This window comes from Microplitis mediator, chromosome 1 (genome assembly GCF_029852145.1).
Source record: "Microplitis mediator isolate UGA2020A chromosome 1, iyMicMedi2.1, whole genome shotgun sequence".
NCBI lineage: Eukaryota > Metazoa > Arthropoda > Insecta > Hymenoptera > Braconidae > Microplitis > Microplitis mediator.
Window position 1 is genome coordinate 5572431 of NC_079969.1, and position 15774 is coordinate 5588204.

The 15774-nt window shown below is 30.9% G+C and overlaps 2 protein-coding genes across 4 annotated transcripts in view; one reads left to right on the forward strand and one right to left on the reverse strand.

The window, feature by feature from the left end:
- The window catches only part of LOC130678125 (suppressor of lurcher protein 1), a 473368-nt gene that overhangs the window by 108387 nt on the left and 349207 nt on the right, over positions 1-15774 (forward strand). For all 3 annotated transcript variants that reach the window (XM_057485109.1, XM_057485108.1, XM_057485110.1), the window contains exon 3: positions 8955-9135. In XM_057485109.1, the coding sequence (XP_057341092.1) occupies positions 8955-9135 (181 nt within the window). The remainder of the gene's footprint in view (positions 1-8954; positions 9136-15774) is intronic.
- LOC130678131 (splicing factor U2AF 50 kDa subunit-like) lies at positions 12080-13896 on the reverse strand. The gene has a single exon (XM_057485116.1). The coding sequence runs from the start codon at positions 13511-13513 to the stop codon at positions 12257-12259; it is 1257 nt and encodes a 418-aa protein (XP_057341099.1). The 5' UTR covers positions 13514-13896; the 3' UTR covers positions 12080-12256.

A 15774-nucleotide genomic window follows, 5' to 3' on the forward strand; every position in this document is an offset into this window, starting at 1 on the left:
TTCTTATCTATGGAAGTAATTTTTACTCTAAACTGCAGAGTAATATTTCAGTAGTCTCCGTTAATCTTCGGTTAATATCGGCTTCAATTAAAATGTCTTTTATTTTGCTCGCGACAACTTACATGTTACGCATACAAACGTAGGCTTGGAAAAAAGACGATCTCTGTATCTCTCTATAACTTAATATTTATTTCTAAATTAAAAAAAAATTTGTATCTTTTCTTTTTCAACACAATAAGAGTAAATTTTTTTTTTATTATTTTTCAAAATATTTATTTTAAGTCACATTCTAAGGCAATTAGATGGTTTTAGTTTTTTTATGGAAATTTCAGCCTATTCATTGTAATTTGTATTGTAATTCAATATAAATTTTATAAATTAGATCATCAACTTTTTATCATAACCTACGAGTAAAAATTGAATTAGAGAGAATTTATTTAGACAGCCGCTAGGTGTAATTTTTACTCGTAATTGTGAGTAAAAATTAATCTGATTGATTTTTACTCACTAAAAAAGTAAAATTTCGTAATTCGAAATTAAAATGTCGTGATGGCCCAAGATTACTCGATTTAGAGTAATCTTTAGAATAAATAACATGGCAATATTCATACGAAAATTCTGTCCCTGTAGGGTTAAAAATTTGCCATCCAATAGGGTTGCTAATTACGCACGCCGTTTGTAATGGCCTACTACTTCTCTCTCTCTTGCTAGGAAATATACTAATTTATACCGGATGCTCGGAAATTTAATTGAATATTTAATTTAATCACTTTAATATTTTCATGATTTATTTTAAAATTTTCACTCATTACTTTATTAAAATACCCGAAACAAATGGAACTCGTTTCAGATAAGTAGAATTTATACTTGAGAGATTTTTTGTTATCAACGTAAATGAAATTTTTATTAATAAAATAAAAAGTTTTTTTTCTCAACAATTCTCCTAATATATATATATATAACATTGATTGGTCTCCAAAGGAATACATTCTTTTATATCTCTAAAGCATCATCCCCACAGTTGGTCCCCCTAAGGAACAAGTCGGTTTTCTTATACAGTGAGATCTTAACGGGCAAATGTCGGTGCAAACGGTTTCAGGATTTTCCAAGTTTCACAGAGAGCCAATTTTATTTTTTTATTCTTTTATTTTCATGTTTTTTTTTTTCTTCTTTATATTTTAAGTCTTTCTTTATCCCACGCTTTTACCCTCTTCAGCCCCTTGGGGGAGAAACTCTGGGTCGGCTTTTAGCAGAAGCCTTTCTGTGTCCGTGAGAGTTATCGCGTGATCTCTAGGCTACGAGGTATAAAGAAACGAGGATGAGAAGTAGTAGGTTGTAGTAGGGTAGATGAAGAGTAAAGGGTGAAGGGTGGATAGAGGTTAGCGTAGAAAGAGGTTGAGTAAAGGGGGAAGCTAGTAAGACAGAGAGACAGGGAGAGAGTAAAGTAGTAAGTAGTGTAAGGGTAGAGAAATGAAACGAGCTTTCAGATGTGGCATTGCCTTGCTTGCATCAGAGCCAATCTACGTAGATAAGATATTCGTAGTCTATTGGTGCAGAATTTATCTCAATTCTTTATTTCTCTCTCTATCTATCCCACTTTTAACCCAAAACTCTTTTTTAAACTTTTACTCAAGTGATATCTTGTTTCTGTCTTTTATACACGATACTTTAAAAACTTCACACTGTACTCAATTCAACGTGAATCAACTTTCCATCACCTATATAAATATATTTTTAAGTTATCTTTTGTCTTTTAAATATCAACAATCACTTTTTATTCTTGACATCATTTTTTATATTTTTTTTAACGATCGTTAGTCCACTCAGAAATTTGCCGAGTGATCGCGGACTAGATGATTTTCTATTACTTTACTCCTCTTGGAGTGAAATTTACCCTGAGAGAGTTTTAGAAAATATTAAATATAAAAAGGATCCTCAGAATCAAATCGTAGTAAAAACCAGCGGATAGTGAGGTTAAGTCTTATATGTCTTGACATTCATATTGAGTGTGGAAATAGTCACGCGCTCCCTCTACATTTATTCGCGCGAAATAATTCAAAAAATTTATAAGCAGCTGATAATGAAAAATTTCACACTGATAGCAGCAGGACCTCGTTATAAGACTATTAGTTTCTCTCTCAAACTATCGCGATACCTGGTGTATACAAGACAGCAAATATTTTTATAACGAGGTCCGACAGTACAAATTTATTCAAGTGTCAAAATTTTGGACCAAAGTCGGGGTGCGGATTAAAATAGAATTCTTGTTGTTTTTCAACAGAAAATTATTTTTGATTATTTGAAAAATAAGGTAAAAGCCCCTATACTCGCTCAATACCATTAGTCGCTCACTTTAACTGTTTAAGGCGTTTTTTTATAATTTTATAAAAAAAAATTACAACTAAAAATATTATTAATGATAAATAATTATTTGTGCATCTAAATATATGAAAATATGATGTATCAAATTATTTTATAATAGATTATAAATTTAAATTAAATGACTGTTTTCAAAATCGCGCTCAGCCGGGCATTTTTTACTTTAACGATCATTCGTTAGATTAAATTTAGGTTACGTTAAATTTTTTAAGAATTGTTATAACTATATCTTATCAAATACATTTTTAAAACTCCTGAAATTTTATATTATGAAAGAATAAAGTAGTATAATTTATAAATTATTTGTCCAAATCAATAAACTTATCATAGTTTAATTGATATTGTCTTTGAGTGACTATAGGGCCATGTGTTGATCGAGTAATGGTACATGACAACTTTTAGTGAGCGACTATGGGTACACTCAAGGACCTTATTTAAAAAATTAATAATAATTAATTATCAAGATTATTCTTCAAACTTAAATTTATTCTAATACTCGAAACTTCAAAAAATAACTATAAAAAAAATTTTGGTTTTTCATTTTATTCATTAATTTATATTGAGTGATTTAATCTTACTCCAATGAAAAGTGAGCGGGTATAGGGGTTTTGACCTTAGTGTCATTTTGCCCTTACTCGTAAATTTTCCGCAATTGCTTCAAAGTTATTTTTCACATGTAGCAATAATTATAAAATGAAAAATTAAAACGCAATGTATATTAGTATCATGATTAAATTATAGCTTCATTACTTATAAATATTGATGTCAGTTTTTATTGAGCCAGGTTATTTTAATTACATTTTTTAATTACATTTTTACATCTCTGAGTATCGAAACACCATTGAAGTTAAATTCTTAAATTATCGTTTCACTTTTTCCGCTTTGACATTTAAATTAAAAATAATTAATACGACACTTTAAATGAAATTAATTTTTGAAATTTTATACAGAATTATTTTCTGCGCGATATCACATAATTTTAACGAATATATAAACTCTTATCAACAACTAAAAAAATACAATAATACGTCATACTAAATAACGTTTTTTTTTTTTTTTCTAATAAATCAAATTGACAATCAATCTTTTTTGGCACTTTTTTCCATATGAAATTAATTAAGAGTGCTTGATTTAATTATTAATTTCAATAGGTTCTCAACTATATTTTTATTATAGCATCAGCAGTAAATAAATTGAACCCAGAAGCACTTTTTAATTAAAAAATAAAAAAAAAAAACTTAATTGTTCATCAAGCTGAGTAGAGCAAAGTAAAAAATAAATAAAAAAGCCTAGACACTGGAGTACAATTGAGTGGATGATAAATGTTGTATTTTGTTCTGTCACAAAAAATTTATAACATAAATGAAAAAATAAATAAAAATAGAAAAATCAGCTCGAACAATTAACTTAATTAACTTTAGCTATGATACAAAGTTACTAACACTGAAAAAAAGGTTCGCTGATGACGTCATTTAATTGTCGAAAAATTAATTAATTTAAAGAATTGACGTTCCGAATAATTAACAACAATTTTATTATTCATGTGCATCACAACTAATAAATATACTAATGTTTTTGATTTATCATAATATACCCATATAACAATCTTGTTCAAGGCTTGAGCAAGCCTGTGCCCAAGTTCGATAGACCTTAGTATCTTTTCCTACCTACGTGTCTTGCTTCTGCAGATACTTGTGGCTGGATTTCAATAGCAAGTCTTGTGCAAGCCTTACACAAGAAAGTCGTGTCAGATTGTAACTCAAGTCTGAAGGAAGACTATAGTTGAAAATAGTTGCGCATGGTTTGCTCAAGATCTGCCCAAAGCTCAAAATTGGCCTTGAGTCTCAAGCAGATCTTGAGCAAGCCACGCGTAAATACCTGCCGTAAGGTACTGGTGAAAGAAATGCGTCAGGAAATTTTAAACTGCACCGGATCTAAGATATCTTCAATATTCTTGTGTACAATGTCTTGAGCAAGTCTTGCGCAAATCTTGATGACGATTTCTTGCTACATGATCTTGCGCAAGACCCATACGTAGAAAAAGGCACTAGTGACCAGGGGTTTTTTTCAAGGCACTGGTACAAGAATTTTGTCGCTAGATTTCAATAGCAAGTCTTGCACAAGTCTTGATAACGATTTCTTGCTACATGGTCTTGCGCAAGACCCATACGGAAAAAGACACTAGTGACTAGGGGTTCTTCTCAAGGCACTGGTACCAGAATCTTGTGACTAGATTTCAATAGCAAGTCTTGAACATGCTTTACACAAGAAAGTCGTGCCAGATTATAACTCAATTCTGAAGGAAGACTATAGTTGAAAATAGTTGCGCATAGCTTGCTCAAGACCTGCTCGAGGCTCAAAATTGACTTTGAGTCTTGAGCAGATCTTGAGCAAGCCGTGCGTAAGTACCTGCTGTAAGTTACTGGTGCAAGAAATGCGTCAGAAAATTTTAAACTGCACCGTATCTAAGACATCTTCAATATTCTTGTGTACAATGCCTTGAGCAAGTCTTGCGCAAGTCTTGATGACGATTTCTTGCTACATGATCTTGCGCAAGACCCATACGTAGAAAATAACACTAGTGACTAGGGGTTTTGCTCAAGGCACTGGCACCAGAATCTTGCTCAAGCGTTAGTTACTTGGGTATCGTTTTACTAATTCCAAAAGAACTCATATTCCCATATGCTCTTTTGGGCATTCAAAAAACTTATAAGTATAACAATTGATAAATTTTGATGTGGAAAAGTTCTATTTCGCTGCGCAAATTTTTTACAGAGCATTAACTAGTTATGAGAACAATTATCAATTATAAAGTCATATCTAATGGTGTGAAAAAATGGTTGCGGAGAAATACAATGTCGACAATAACGATACGAAACAACGGGATTGGAATTGAAGCTCTTTAGAGTAAATGAGCGAGCGAATGAGTGAGTGAATAAGTGAGTGAGTGAGTAAATGAAACGTATATATATATAACGCGAATGAGTAAGAGATTACGCCTGGAGCTTTTGGTTTTACTGAAAATGAATCGAGCGGAAAAGCAAAGTCGACGTGAGCGTATTGAATTTACGTCTAAAGCAGTAGTAGCAGAGTATCAAGAAAAGAAGTAGTAAAGTTAAATAAAATCGATATTTCAATTAGGTTAAAAAGAAATACTGATTTTAAAATTTTAGAAGATCTGGGTTGTCGATGTTGGTTCCTAGTTATTTTATCAAATACTTGTTCTAATTAAATTGTTCGTTCATTTATAAAACTGCTGGCCGGTTTGTTTTTGTGGATTGATTGAAAATGAATGCTGATTGGTTCAGCAACTGGTTATTATATTACTATTTGTTTGTGGTATCGTTATAAGAGAGTTAAACTTAATAGTTAGATTACTTAACCGAGTTGAACGAAAGTTTCAATATAATTGAGGATATGTCTTAAGCTAATTATCGGAATTTCGACACTTCAAACAGTCAATAGTTAGTAAGGGGCTAATATAGTTGGGATATAACTTGACTTAGAAATTGTTTGAATTCTATTAGCACCGGATACAAATTGTTTTAATTTATTTTGACCAAAGTTCGTATCATTTCACATTTTTCATTAAAAAATATTCGTATTACTAGGACATGACCGTTCGCGTCCCCCATGAGAAAATATATATGTCAAAATTATATGCAACATATATGTTGCCATATATACGATATCTATGTAAGTATATATGTCAACATATAGGGTCGGGGGGGGGGCGAGTGTCCCTAAAATTTTATAAAAAAATAGTAAATTACGGCACTAGGTCAGAAAATTGGCTTTCCTGCACGGTAAAGAATGCATGACATTTAACACCATGCTAGTATGGTCTCAAAACAGATTCTAAATAGTATGTGGACCCGGGTCAAAATATCTAGCCTCAATCTAGCCTCATCGAACCCAAGTAAGCTTCAATCTAGCCTCACTGAGTTAAAAAGCATTTTGAGCCTTAAATAATACTAATCGAATTTAAATAATGTAGTCGAGTAGTAGGTTTATTTGAGACTTATCGAGGCTTCTTGAGAATCTTTGAGAATCATTTAAGGCTCAAAATGCTTTTTTTACTCAGTGAGGCTGGATTGAGGCTTACTTAGGTTCGATGAGGCTAGATTGAAGCTAGATATTTTGACCCAGGGAAATATTCCAAGACAGTATTGTAACGAGTTCTAGAAGTACGGCGTTATTTACTATACTGTATAGTACTGGAGCTATTGTTTTGCTCACACGTATGCAGGCAGGCATGGCCCTGAGACCCATACTACTGTGCCGAGGGCATAATGCTACTAGTTTTTCTCGCCTTAATTTCTGGCGTGTCAATCAATGTATACTATCGTATTACCACCAAAACTATATAGATGTCGTTAGACTAGGTTTATCGGCCAGAAGCAATGTGGATACGGCAATACAGTGAGGGCCTGACGGCCATACTGACATTGCGGCGTCCACGCCAACTATTGCCAAGGTTAAATCATCTATGCATACAATTTTATAACCTATAAAAATCTTCGATACCATGCAGTATGGCGTTCACGCCCATACTGGCATCGTAATATCCGCAAAATATTTCTTACCGTGGGACAGATGTGATATGAAAGCCGAGAAGAAGTCGATTGAATTTAACTTCGAAGAGATTAAAAAAAATGAAAGATTATCTACTCTGGATTTAATCCGCATTTACTTGGAAAATTTTATACAGTATAAATATTAATAGATTTTCAAGATGCGATTTCATATATTTTTCAAAAACAAATTCTTTAATCCAAAAAATAGATGTGATCTTTTTGTTCTAGAGTTCCTCGATTTTATCGGTACATTTACAACTAGTGTTACAATTACCACATTTACATGCAGCCTGCAGCGACTGTTGCAATTACTTACTCTATGCTTGTATTACTAACTAGAATCAGCCAGTAGCTATCACGAAATTTATCTTATTCCCTTAATAACATAAATTATAGTAAAGTTTTAATAACAATTCAAATTAAACTATTATTATAAGTTATTTCCGCAGTAATTTATATAATATTTGAATTTAATCTTATAATAATAGTTCAAAAATCTCTTAACCAAACAACTGTTATAGAGGAATATTTAATAAAATTTTTATTAAAAATTAACTTCAAAGTTTACTATCTAAACATTAGCAAAATATTCGAATAAATAATCTTAATAATAAATCACTTGGTACAATTTTCTTTGTAGTTGAGATAAAGTGGTACAATTTAGCGGGCAAGCTATAATGGAAAATATGCGTTGAGTACTTTTAGTAATACTGTTTAAGAGTACTAAAGATGTTGTATATAATACTTTTATATATAAAGCGGGCGGGGGATTTCAGGAAATATTGAGTTTTCGGAGACTCAAATACGTTAAGTCTTTTTTATTAATGATATTCAAAGTAAATCCCGTATGAAAATAACATATATGGTCAAAATATATGATAAATATCAGAAAATATATGTAGCCAATTTAACTATATTTTCTGATACATTTTTTTTTTATATTAAAGAATATAATATTCATCATATACGAGTCCGTATATATTTAGCATGTATAAAATATATATGTCAATCATATACAAAAAATATATTTTTATCATACATGAAAATATATATTCTTGTCATCTACGAAAACTACATTTTTATCATACATAAAAATATATATTCTTATCATATACGAAAAATATACTCTGATCATATATAAAAACATATATTTATATTGTGTATGGAAAAAAAAAATTTTCTTATTCGTATGACCAACTTCAATTAAATTAGATCTAAATTTTAATATACTCTTTAAATTGCAGTTAAAATTTTCAAAATTAGTTAATTTGATGCGAATATATATACCCATATACATATATATACACCGAATAAAATATATGCTTAAATATAATAAAGAAAATATATGGTGCCATATATAATATAAATTATATGCTACCATATATTTCATTTCATATAAAAATTTTATATTTTTTGAATATAAAAGGAAATATATCAATACAATATATTATAAGGTAAATGTAAATGTATATATAGCTTAATATAAAAAACATATAAGTTACATATATGGAATACATATATTTACTACTGTATATAATTTTATATTAAATCGGCCAAAATCTCTATATGATTTTTTATGATATACAATATATTATATCATATATTTTTTTGTTGCAAACATATATGATTTTATATATTTTAACCATATATTTTTCATACGGGAATAGAAAAAATATTCAGCTGCCGTTAAAAACAAAATTTTTTAGAGACGATGAAAAAAAAAATTCAAAGTAATGCTCAATTATATTTACAAAAGTGGTTTTTGAACCTTAACCCTCTACCCCGTTTTGCCCTCCCCCCTTCTCCCTCTCCTCTATATATAAAATGTATGTGATAGAGTAAAAGAAGAAAAGGTACATAGTAAAGATAAAAAAAAGAATATGTGAAACATGAAGATTTAACAAAAGAGATAGAGCGTATCGAGTAAAGTATAAGCAAGATAGTGGAGTATAGTATGTACGTGCACAAGAGTATGTAATTTAATTTTGTTTGTTTCAGGCTGCTCGTGTGTCGTATATAGCAGCACATACAGCCCGCAAGGGGGTAGCTTTATGTCACCTGATTTTCCGAAGCGATACCCAGCGAACATTGATTGTCTGCTCTACACGTTCGTAGGCCAGCCTGACGAAATTGTCGAGCTCACCTTTCATCAGTTCAATTTACGGCGTATCGACGACGAGTAAGTTACTAATTAATTTGATTTCAAATTTTAGATTTACATTTTAGATGTTGATCAGCTTTTATGATTTATATATTTTATTTTAGTATAAACAAATAACTTACGAAAACATTATTAAAGTTTATCTAAAAAACAAAAATCCCGCAGAATTCTGCTAAGGAATTTTTCACTTGTAAGATTTTTAGGAATACTCAGTTGGGGAGACTGGGACAAGATGATTCATTAATTTAATTATTATAATGAGTTTTAATGCGCGGAAAAAAAACACGAAAAAATACAATTATAAGAATTTCAGTTTTTAAAAGAAGTTTATGTAAAATTTCATCTTAGCTCAGTTTACCTCAGCTTCAGCTCTGAAAAATTTTTTAAGAAATAATTCAGATGAAAAAGACTAAAAGAAAAAAAGGAAAAATTTTTTATTAGAAACTTTGACTGGGCTGGCCAACCTGCCCCGTTTTGTCTCTATCACGAAATCTTATTTTACTGCAGTCTTTCTTATATTTACGAAACATCATTTATGAAATCACTGGAATATTCAAAATATTCATACATCGCATTTCCGGTCTGATATTTTGAAATTTCCAAAAAGCATAAAAAATTATAAAATAAACTCATAAATTTAGAAAATAGTCATCAGCATATTTTTGTATGCAATCACACAGAATTTTATCGGAACTGTTCTGAGAATTTAACTATGAAACGGATACGGAAAAAATTCATAATTTTTTATAGTTCTGTGAAAATATCCATCGGTAGTCCTGACGAGGGTCACCCGTAATTTCACAGAAATTTTTTCCTTTACAGACTAGTTAAATTCAATTAGATAAATTATTCTATTTTTAGATTTTCCCTGAGATCCATCAATTTTTTTTTCAATTTCATTCAAAAGACGTGACCGCGTATTACTTTTTTTGCCCCCGTCTCATTTTGCCCCGGGTCCCATGATATTTTTAGTTTACAATATTAACCGGATTGTCTTCATTATTAAAATTAAACCCTTCGGCTGATAGCTATTAAATCTCATTGGATCTGACCTATCTCTTCATTTATCGTCAGCGTAACTTCATATAAACGTATCTTTATAATTAAATATACAATCTTAACCTTTTTATCAAACTACCGAAATTGGCTGTAAGTTTATCTAAAAAAATAGATAAGTGTATGAAGCCATTCAACCCAGATCCAATTAAAATTACAGCTTACATATAAACTGAGCTTTATGAAACAAAGGAACAAATCAACACGTGAAACAAACCTAGAACTTTTTAGTATCTATATTATGATTGTTTAAAAATATTCGATGCATTAATGGACAATAATTAACTCCCCGCATGAAAATAACATATATGATAAATATATATGGAAAAAAAATATAATCAATATGGGACCATATAAGTGGCCAAAAACAATATATATTTTCTTATATATAATATAGTAAGTTTTAATATAATTAATTATATACGTAAGTTAATAAGTTAATACATGTATTATATATATTTATAATCATATATGTAAACTTATGAGTTAGCACATATATGTATTACATATATTGATAATTATATATGTAAATTTGTAAGCTAGCACACATATATACATATTCTGAACACAATGTTTGAATCTTATAACAGAGAGAGGAAGACAGAAAAGAATAGATTTTATTTATTCTTACATATATGAGAAGACTTATATGGTTCTACACGGAAAAAAATTAATCGTGAATGCAACATGATGCAGTCATGTTGCATTCACATGATGAAATCATGTTGCATTCACATGATTTGTCATGTTGCATTCACATGATAGTCATGTTGCGGTAACATGAGAAAATCATGTGGCATTCACATGATTTGTCATGTTGCATTCACATGATAATCATGTTGCGGTAACATGAGAAAATCATGTGGCATTCACATGATTTGTCATGTTGCATTCACATGATAATCATGTTGCGGTAACATGAGAAAATCATGTTGCATTCACATGATTTCTCATGTTGCATTCACATGATTTCTCATGTTGCATTCACATGATAATCATGTTGCGGTAACATGAGAAGATCATGTTGCATTCACATGATTATCTCATGTTACCGCAACATGATTATCATGTGAATGCAACATGACAAATCATGTGAATGCCACATGATTTTCTCATGTTACCGCAACATGACTATCATGTGAATGCAACATGACAAATCATGTGAATGCAACATGATTTCATCATGTGAATGCAACATGACTGCATCATGTTGCATTCACGATTAATTTTTTTCCGTGTATATATCGAAGAATATACAAAAATTTATAAAGTTAAATACATGGTACATATATCGTGCCATATAATGATGAATTATATATGTATTCTTATTTGTTTCCATATATAAATAACATCTATTTTTGAATACATTAAAATTATAAGTTTTCAAATATATAAATAATATATGGAAGTTATACGGAAATATATGAAATCATATAAGAGAAAACATATATAGAAATATAATAAAATCGGCCAAAATCTATATATAGTTCTATATAAGATTTCATGTATTGTCATATATATATTTATATCTGTAACATATTTTTTAATATATGTTTACCATATATGATATTTTCATGCGGGCAACTATTCTTAAAGATAATGTTTACTTGCTGAAATTATCACTTATTCCACACTTCGAACGCGTAGCGGAAGTGCCCTACTGTCACTAAATTTGAAAACTGAGTTTCGATCAACTTCAATCGTCACTAATTTTGTACACTGCAAAAATTTTTGGTGCAAAAATGGTTACCGCGAACTTTACGATCTGCTCAGTGTGAATTCTCGGTGTGAAATTGTCTTGGTATTGTGCTTTCATTCACATCTTCAGTTCTAACCCCTTTATATAATAAGAAATAATATAATGAACGTCTTAATAATAAATTAAAATAAAATATCTAGACACAAATTAGTAGAAGATAAAATTTACTTATTAATCATTACATTATTAAATGTTTATTATTTCACTTAAGAAATATATGAAAGAACAATATTGTACGTAAGTTATTAATTTGATTATTCATGTCCAAAGTTCACTACTTCCGGTATTTGTTTTCAATATAAATATCAAATGTCACGCCTCAGTTTAAAATTCCCTCCGATGATATTTCTCAGGGTCGTAATAAGACGTTACGACAATACGATCATTAAATTTACGACCAGTCAATATTTGTTGTGCTTTTTGGCAATCAATCACGCTGTTGAATTCCACGAATACTTTTTCACACCCGGGAACATCAATACCCTCGATAGGCCTCGGAATTTCAAGAGACTTAACAACACCGCATTTATTACATTCTTCCATAATATCTTCAAGGATGTCTTCGTACTCATTTTCATCCATCAAATCTTCCATCGTTACCATGTTAAGTAGACACAATACTTCTGTAGGAGAAACACTAGTTTCCACCTTCGTCAATCCAGGTACTTGAATCTGTACTGGTCCTTGTGGATTAATTACCGAATTCTTAGCACCAATGCTAGCTAGTTGAACAAAGAGCTTTTTGTCATCCATTTCCATGCCATTTAGTCCAGCGATAACCTGGTCTGTGACCGATACATCAGCAAACACGCAGAATGCATAACCTTTAGACATTCCGGTTGCTTGATCCTTGACTAAATTGAATGCTTGCAGTCCTCCAAAATTTTCCAGCAGCGCTTTAACCTGTTCTTCAGTAAAATAAGTTGGTAAGCCACCAATGAATAGTTTGTGTGGTGATTCCATCGCGTCCTTACTTTGATAATCACTCACTCCAGGTATTGCTTGATAATCATGTGGACGCTTTATCTTCAAGCACTGTTCCGCATAAAAAATACCGTCAAATGACATTGCCAGCGTTGTTTCATCAATTGAACGAAACTCAAGAAAAGCGAAATTTTTTTCTACATTTATCTGACAAGTCAACACTGGATTACCTTCAGCTTGTGCTAATCCATTTAAATGCATTTGTTTGTTGAAAAATTCCATCATATCTTTTTCACTAACCCCAAATGGTATGTTACCTACATATAAACGTCTGGCTTGACGGCTTATTGGGCATCCAATAACTGGTACAGCTAGTTGGGGTAAATCTGCAACATTATTAACTGGTATTTGACCAGATGCTTGCATTGATTTATATTGCATTGGTGTAATATTTTCAAAACCAGGTGCTGGAACATCCCAATAAAGTGATGGTTTTCGTCGGCGTGAATTATTATCATGTTTTTTTGGAGATCTGCTACGTTTTCTTTCCCTCGGGGCTTTTGATCGACGTCTTGAACGGTCCTTACGATCACGATCTGGTGATTTGTGTCTTCTGTCACGATGTCGATCTTCATCACGCCTTATTTTATCACTCATTTTTTATCAATCAACGTCACACGACTACGGTTAAGTCAAAATAAATGAGAATTTATGATAAAATTTTTATACCCAGATCAAAATTATTTATTGTTCACGCAATGCTCAATACTTCTTTGCTCACGTAATTCAAGTCAACTTTTTAATACTTCGGTATACTTAATAATTTTAAAATGGTAATTTATAGTTCTATTGAATTATTCCGTCAATTAAAATTGAGTCAACTTCTTACGTGTAATAGAGTTTCAAGTCTGGCTTTTCAAGGTTAGGTTGCCTTGATACTGAAGCTCGTTTATGGCGGGGCCTCAGTATGTTACGGTAATTTCCGTAAGAGTCGATCGGGTATTGTCGGCTAGTATTTCTAAATATATATATTGACACATGCGCATTCTGTTAGTCATGGCGGGGATAAAACTCGTACTGGGACTGCTATAGATCGAACTATTGCATTGTTATGAGCATTAGGACTCTGGGACCGATATTTTTAGATTGAATAGTATACTGTACAGGTATGATAGGTATACATGTAAACAAATATTTAAATACTTAATACATCATTTGTAAAGTATTTATATCTAGACAAACAATAATTATCTATTGTTTGATGTCTAATGAAGAAATCTTCTGATATTTAATTAAAATTTGTTAGAAATATTTTTGAATTCAGACTAAAAATGTCGTATTTTTGTTTGGATTTTATAGAAATTTGTCGGCTGATTAAAGTACTTTTACATAGGGTCATTAAAAAAATTCAACTTTGAAATACGTATATATATTTTAGTATATCAAGTAAAAAATTTCATATAAAAATTTTAAAAACAAGCAATAAAAAAAAATGTAATTGGTTTTTTATAAATATCTTTATAAATATCTACTCAATCAAAAAATCACAAAGAATCTTTTTTGTAGGGCTTAAAATTCTCTACAAAAAAGATATCTAGTACTTTTTTCCAAAACTGAACACTTACTGAGATATTTGGAGTTTAAAATTCTAATTATAAGATGTCGGAATTTTGAGGTTAAGATTGTTGAGATGTGATTAGTTTTTCGCAAATATCTCTGTAAATATCGACTTATTCAAGAAATTACATGAGACCTTTCTTGTAATGATTGAAATTTCCTACAAAAAAGGTATCTTATACCTTTATCAAAAACTGAATAGTTACAGAGATATTTCGAGTTTAAAATTGTTGGGTTCTAATACACCCCATGCGACATTAAAATTCTTTACCTGTATTATGAACTTTTATTGTCTAGTACATTTTAAAAGAGATACAAAAATGATATCACTTGAAGACTTTAAGCTTGACACAATATTTTACAGTAGTAATATATTTCTTTAAAATAAATAATGTAATAAAAAAAAGTATGAAGAATAGTTCGTTGAGATAAAGAAGGTATATCAAGAGTTAAAGAGTTTAGCGATCAGACACTTATAAGCGTGACACATAATGTGCCATTTGGTGTAGCTCAGTATGAGAATTTAATGCGAGGAGGTGAATTCTAGCAAACGATAAACTGTCTCACGGATCCCTCGTAAACAACCCAATATATAAACTAGTCTCTGCCGGCAAGATCCACCCATCTTTCATACACCATCATTTACTATTCTCATATTCACTCTCTCACTTGTTCAATAGATAGTAGACCAGTTAAGAGGATATAAACAACAGACGTTTGCTTTCACTCCTTTACCGCCCTTTCTTCTCATTCCCATCTTGAGCTAACTTACGTGATTGCACTAGACAGCTACATCACCTCGAGGGTTTTAGTGACAATTGCGATACAGATCTATCTATTCTGCTCGGTGATTTTCACAAGCATTTTAGTTCCCTCTGTATGAGCATTCAGCAAGGCTAGTTTATGCCTCTCTAGCTCTAATCTCTGTGTTTTCGATCAACAATTTAACAACCGTCAATCACCAATAGACTAGCTGTCAATCAATAATTCAACTGAATATTCTGTTTCTCTGTTATCCTGTAGTACTCACGTCATATTATACATAATCAATGATCATGTGCTATCACCACGATTCTGTTACATTTGAAAGTTTAAATCGACAGTTTAAAAAAATAAAATATCTTCGATGCTAATCTGATTTTTTGGTAGTCGTAAAGTTTGATAACTATTTCACGGAAAAAAATTTCGTTGCTGAAACAACAGCTGCAGGTCGGGTTATTAGTCGAAGTTGGAGTAAAGAAAAAGGAAGTGCCAATACTAACTCGAATGTTGGAATAACCTCAACCAAATGTGTAGTAACA

Excerpts from the sequence above, each read along its gene's own strand:
- LOC130678131 (XM_057485116.1), bottom strand. The coding sequence starts at position 13,513 with ATGAGTGATAAAATAAGGCGTGATGAAGATCGACATCGTGACAGAAGA.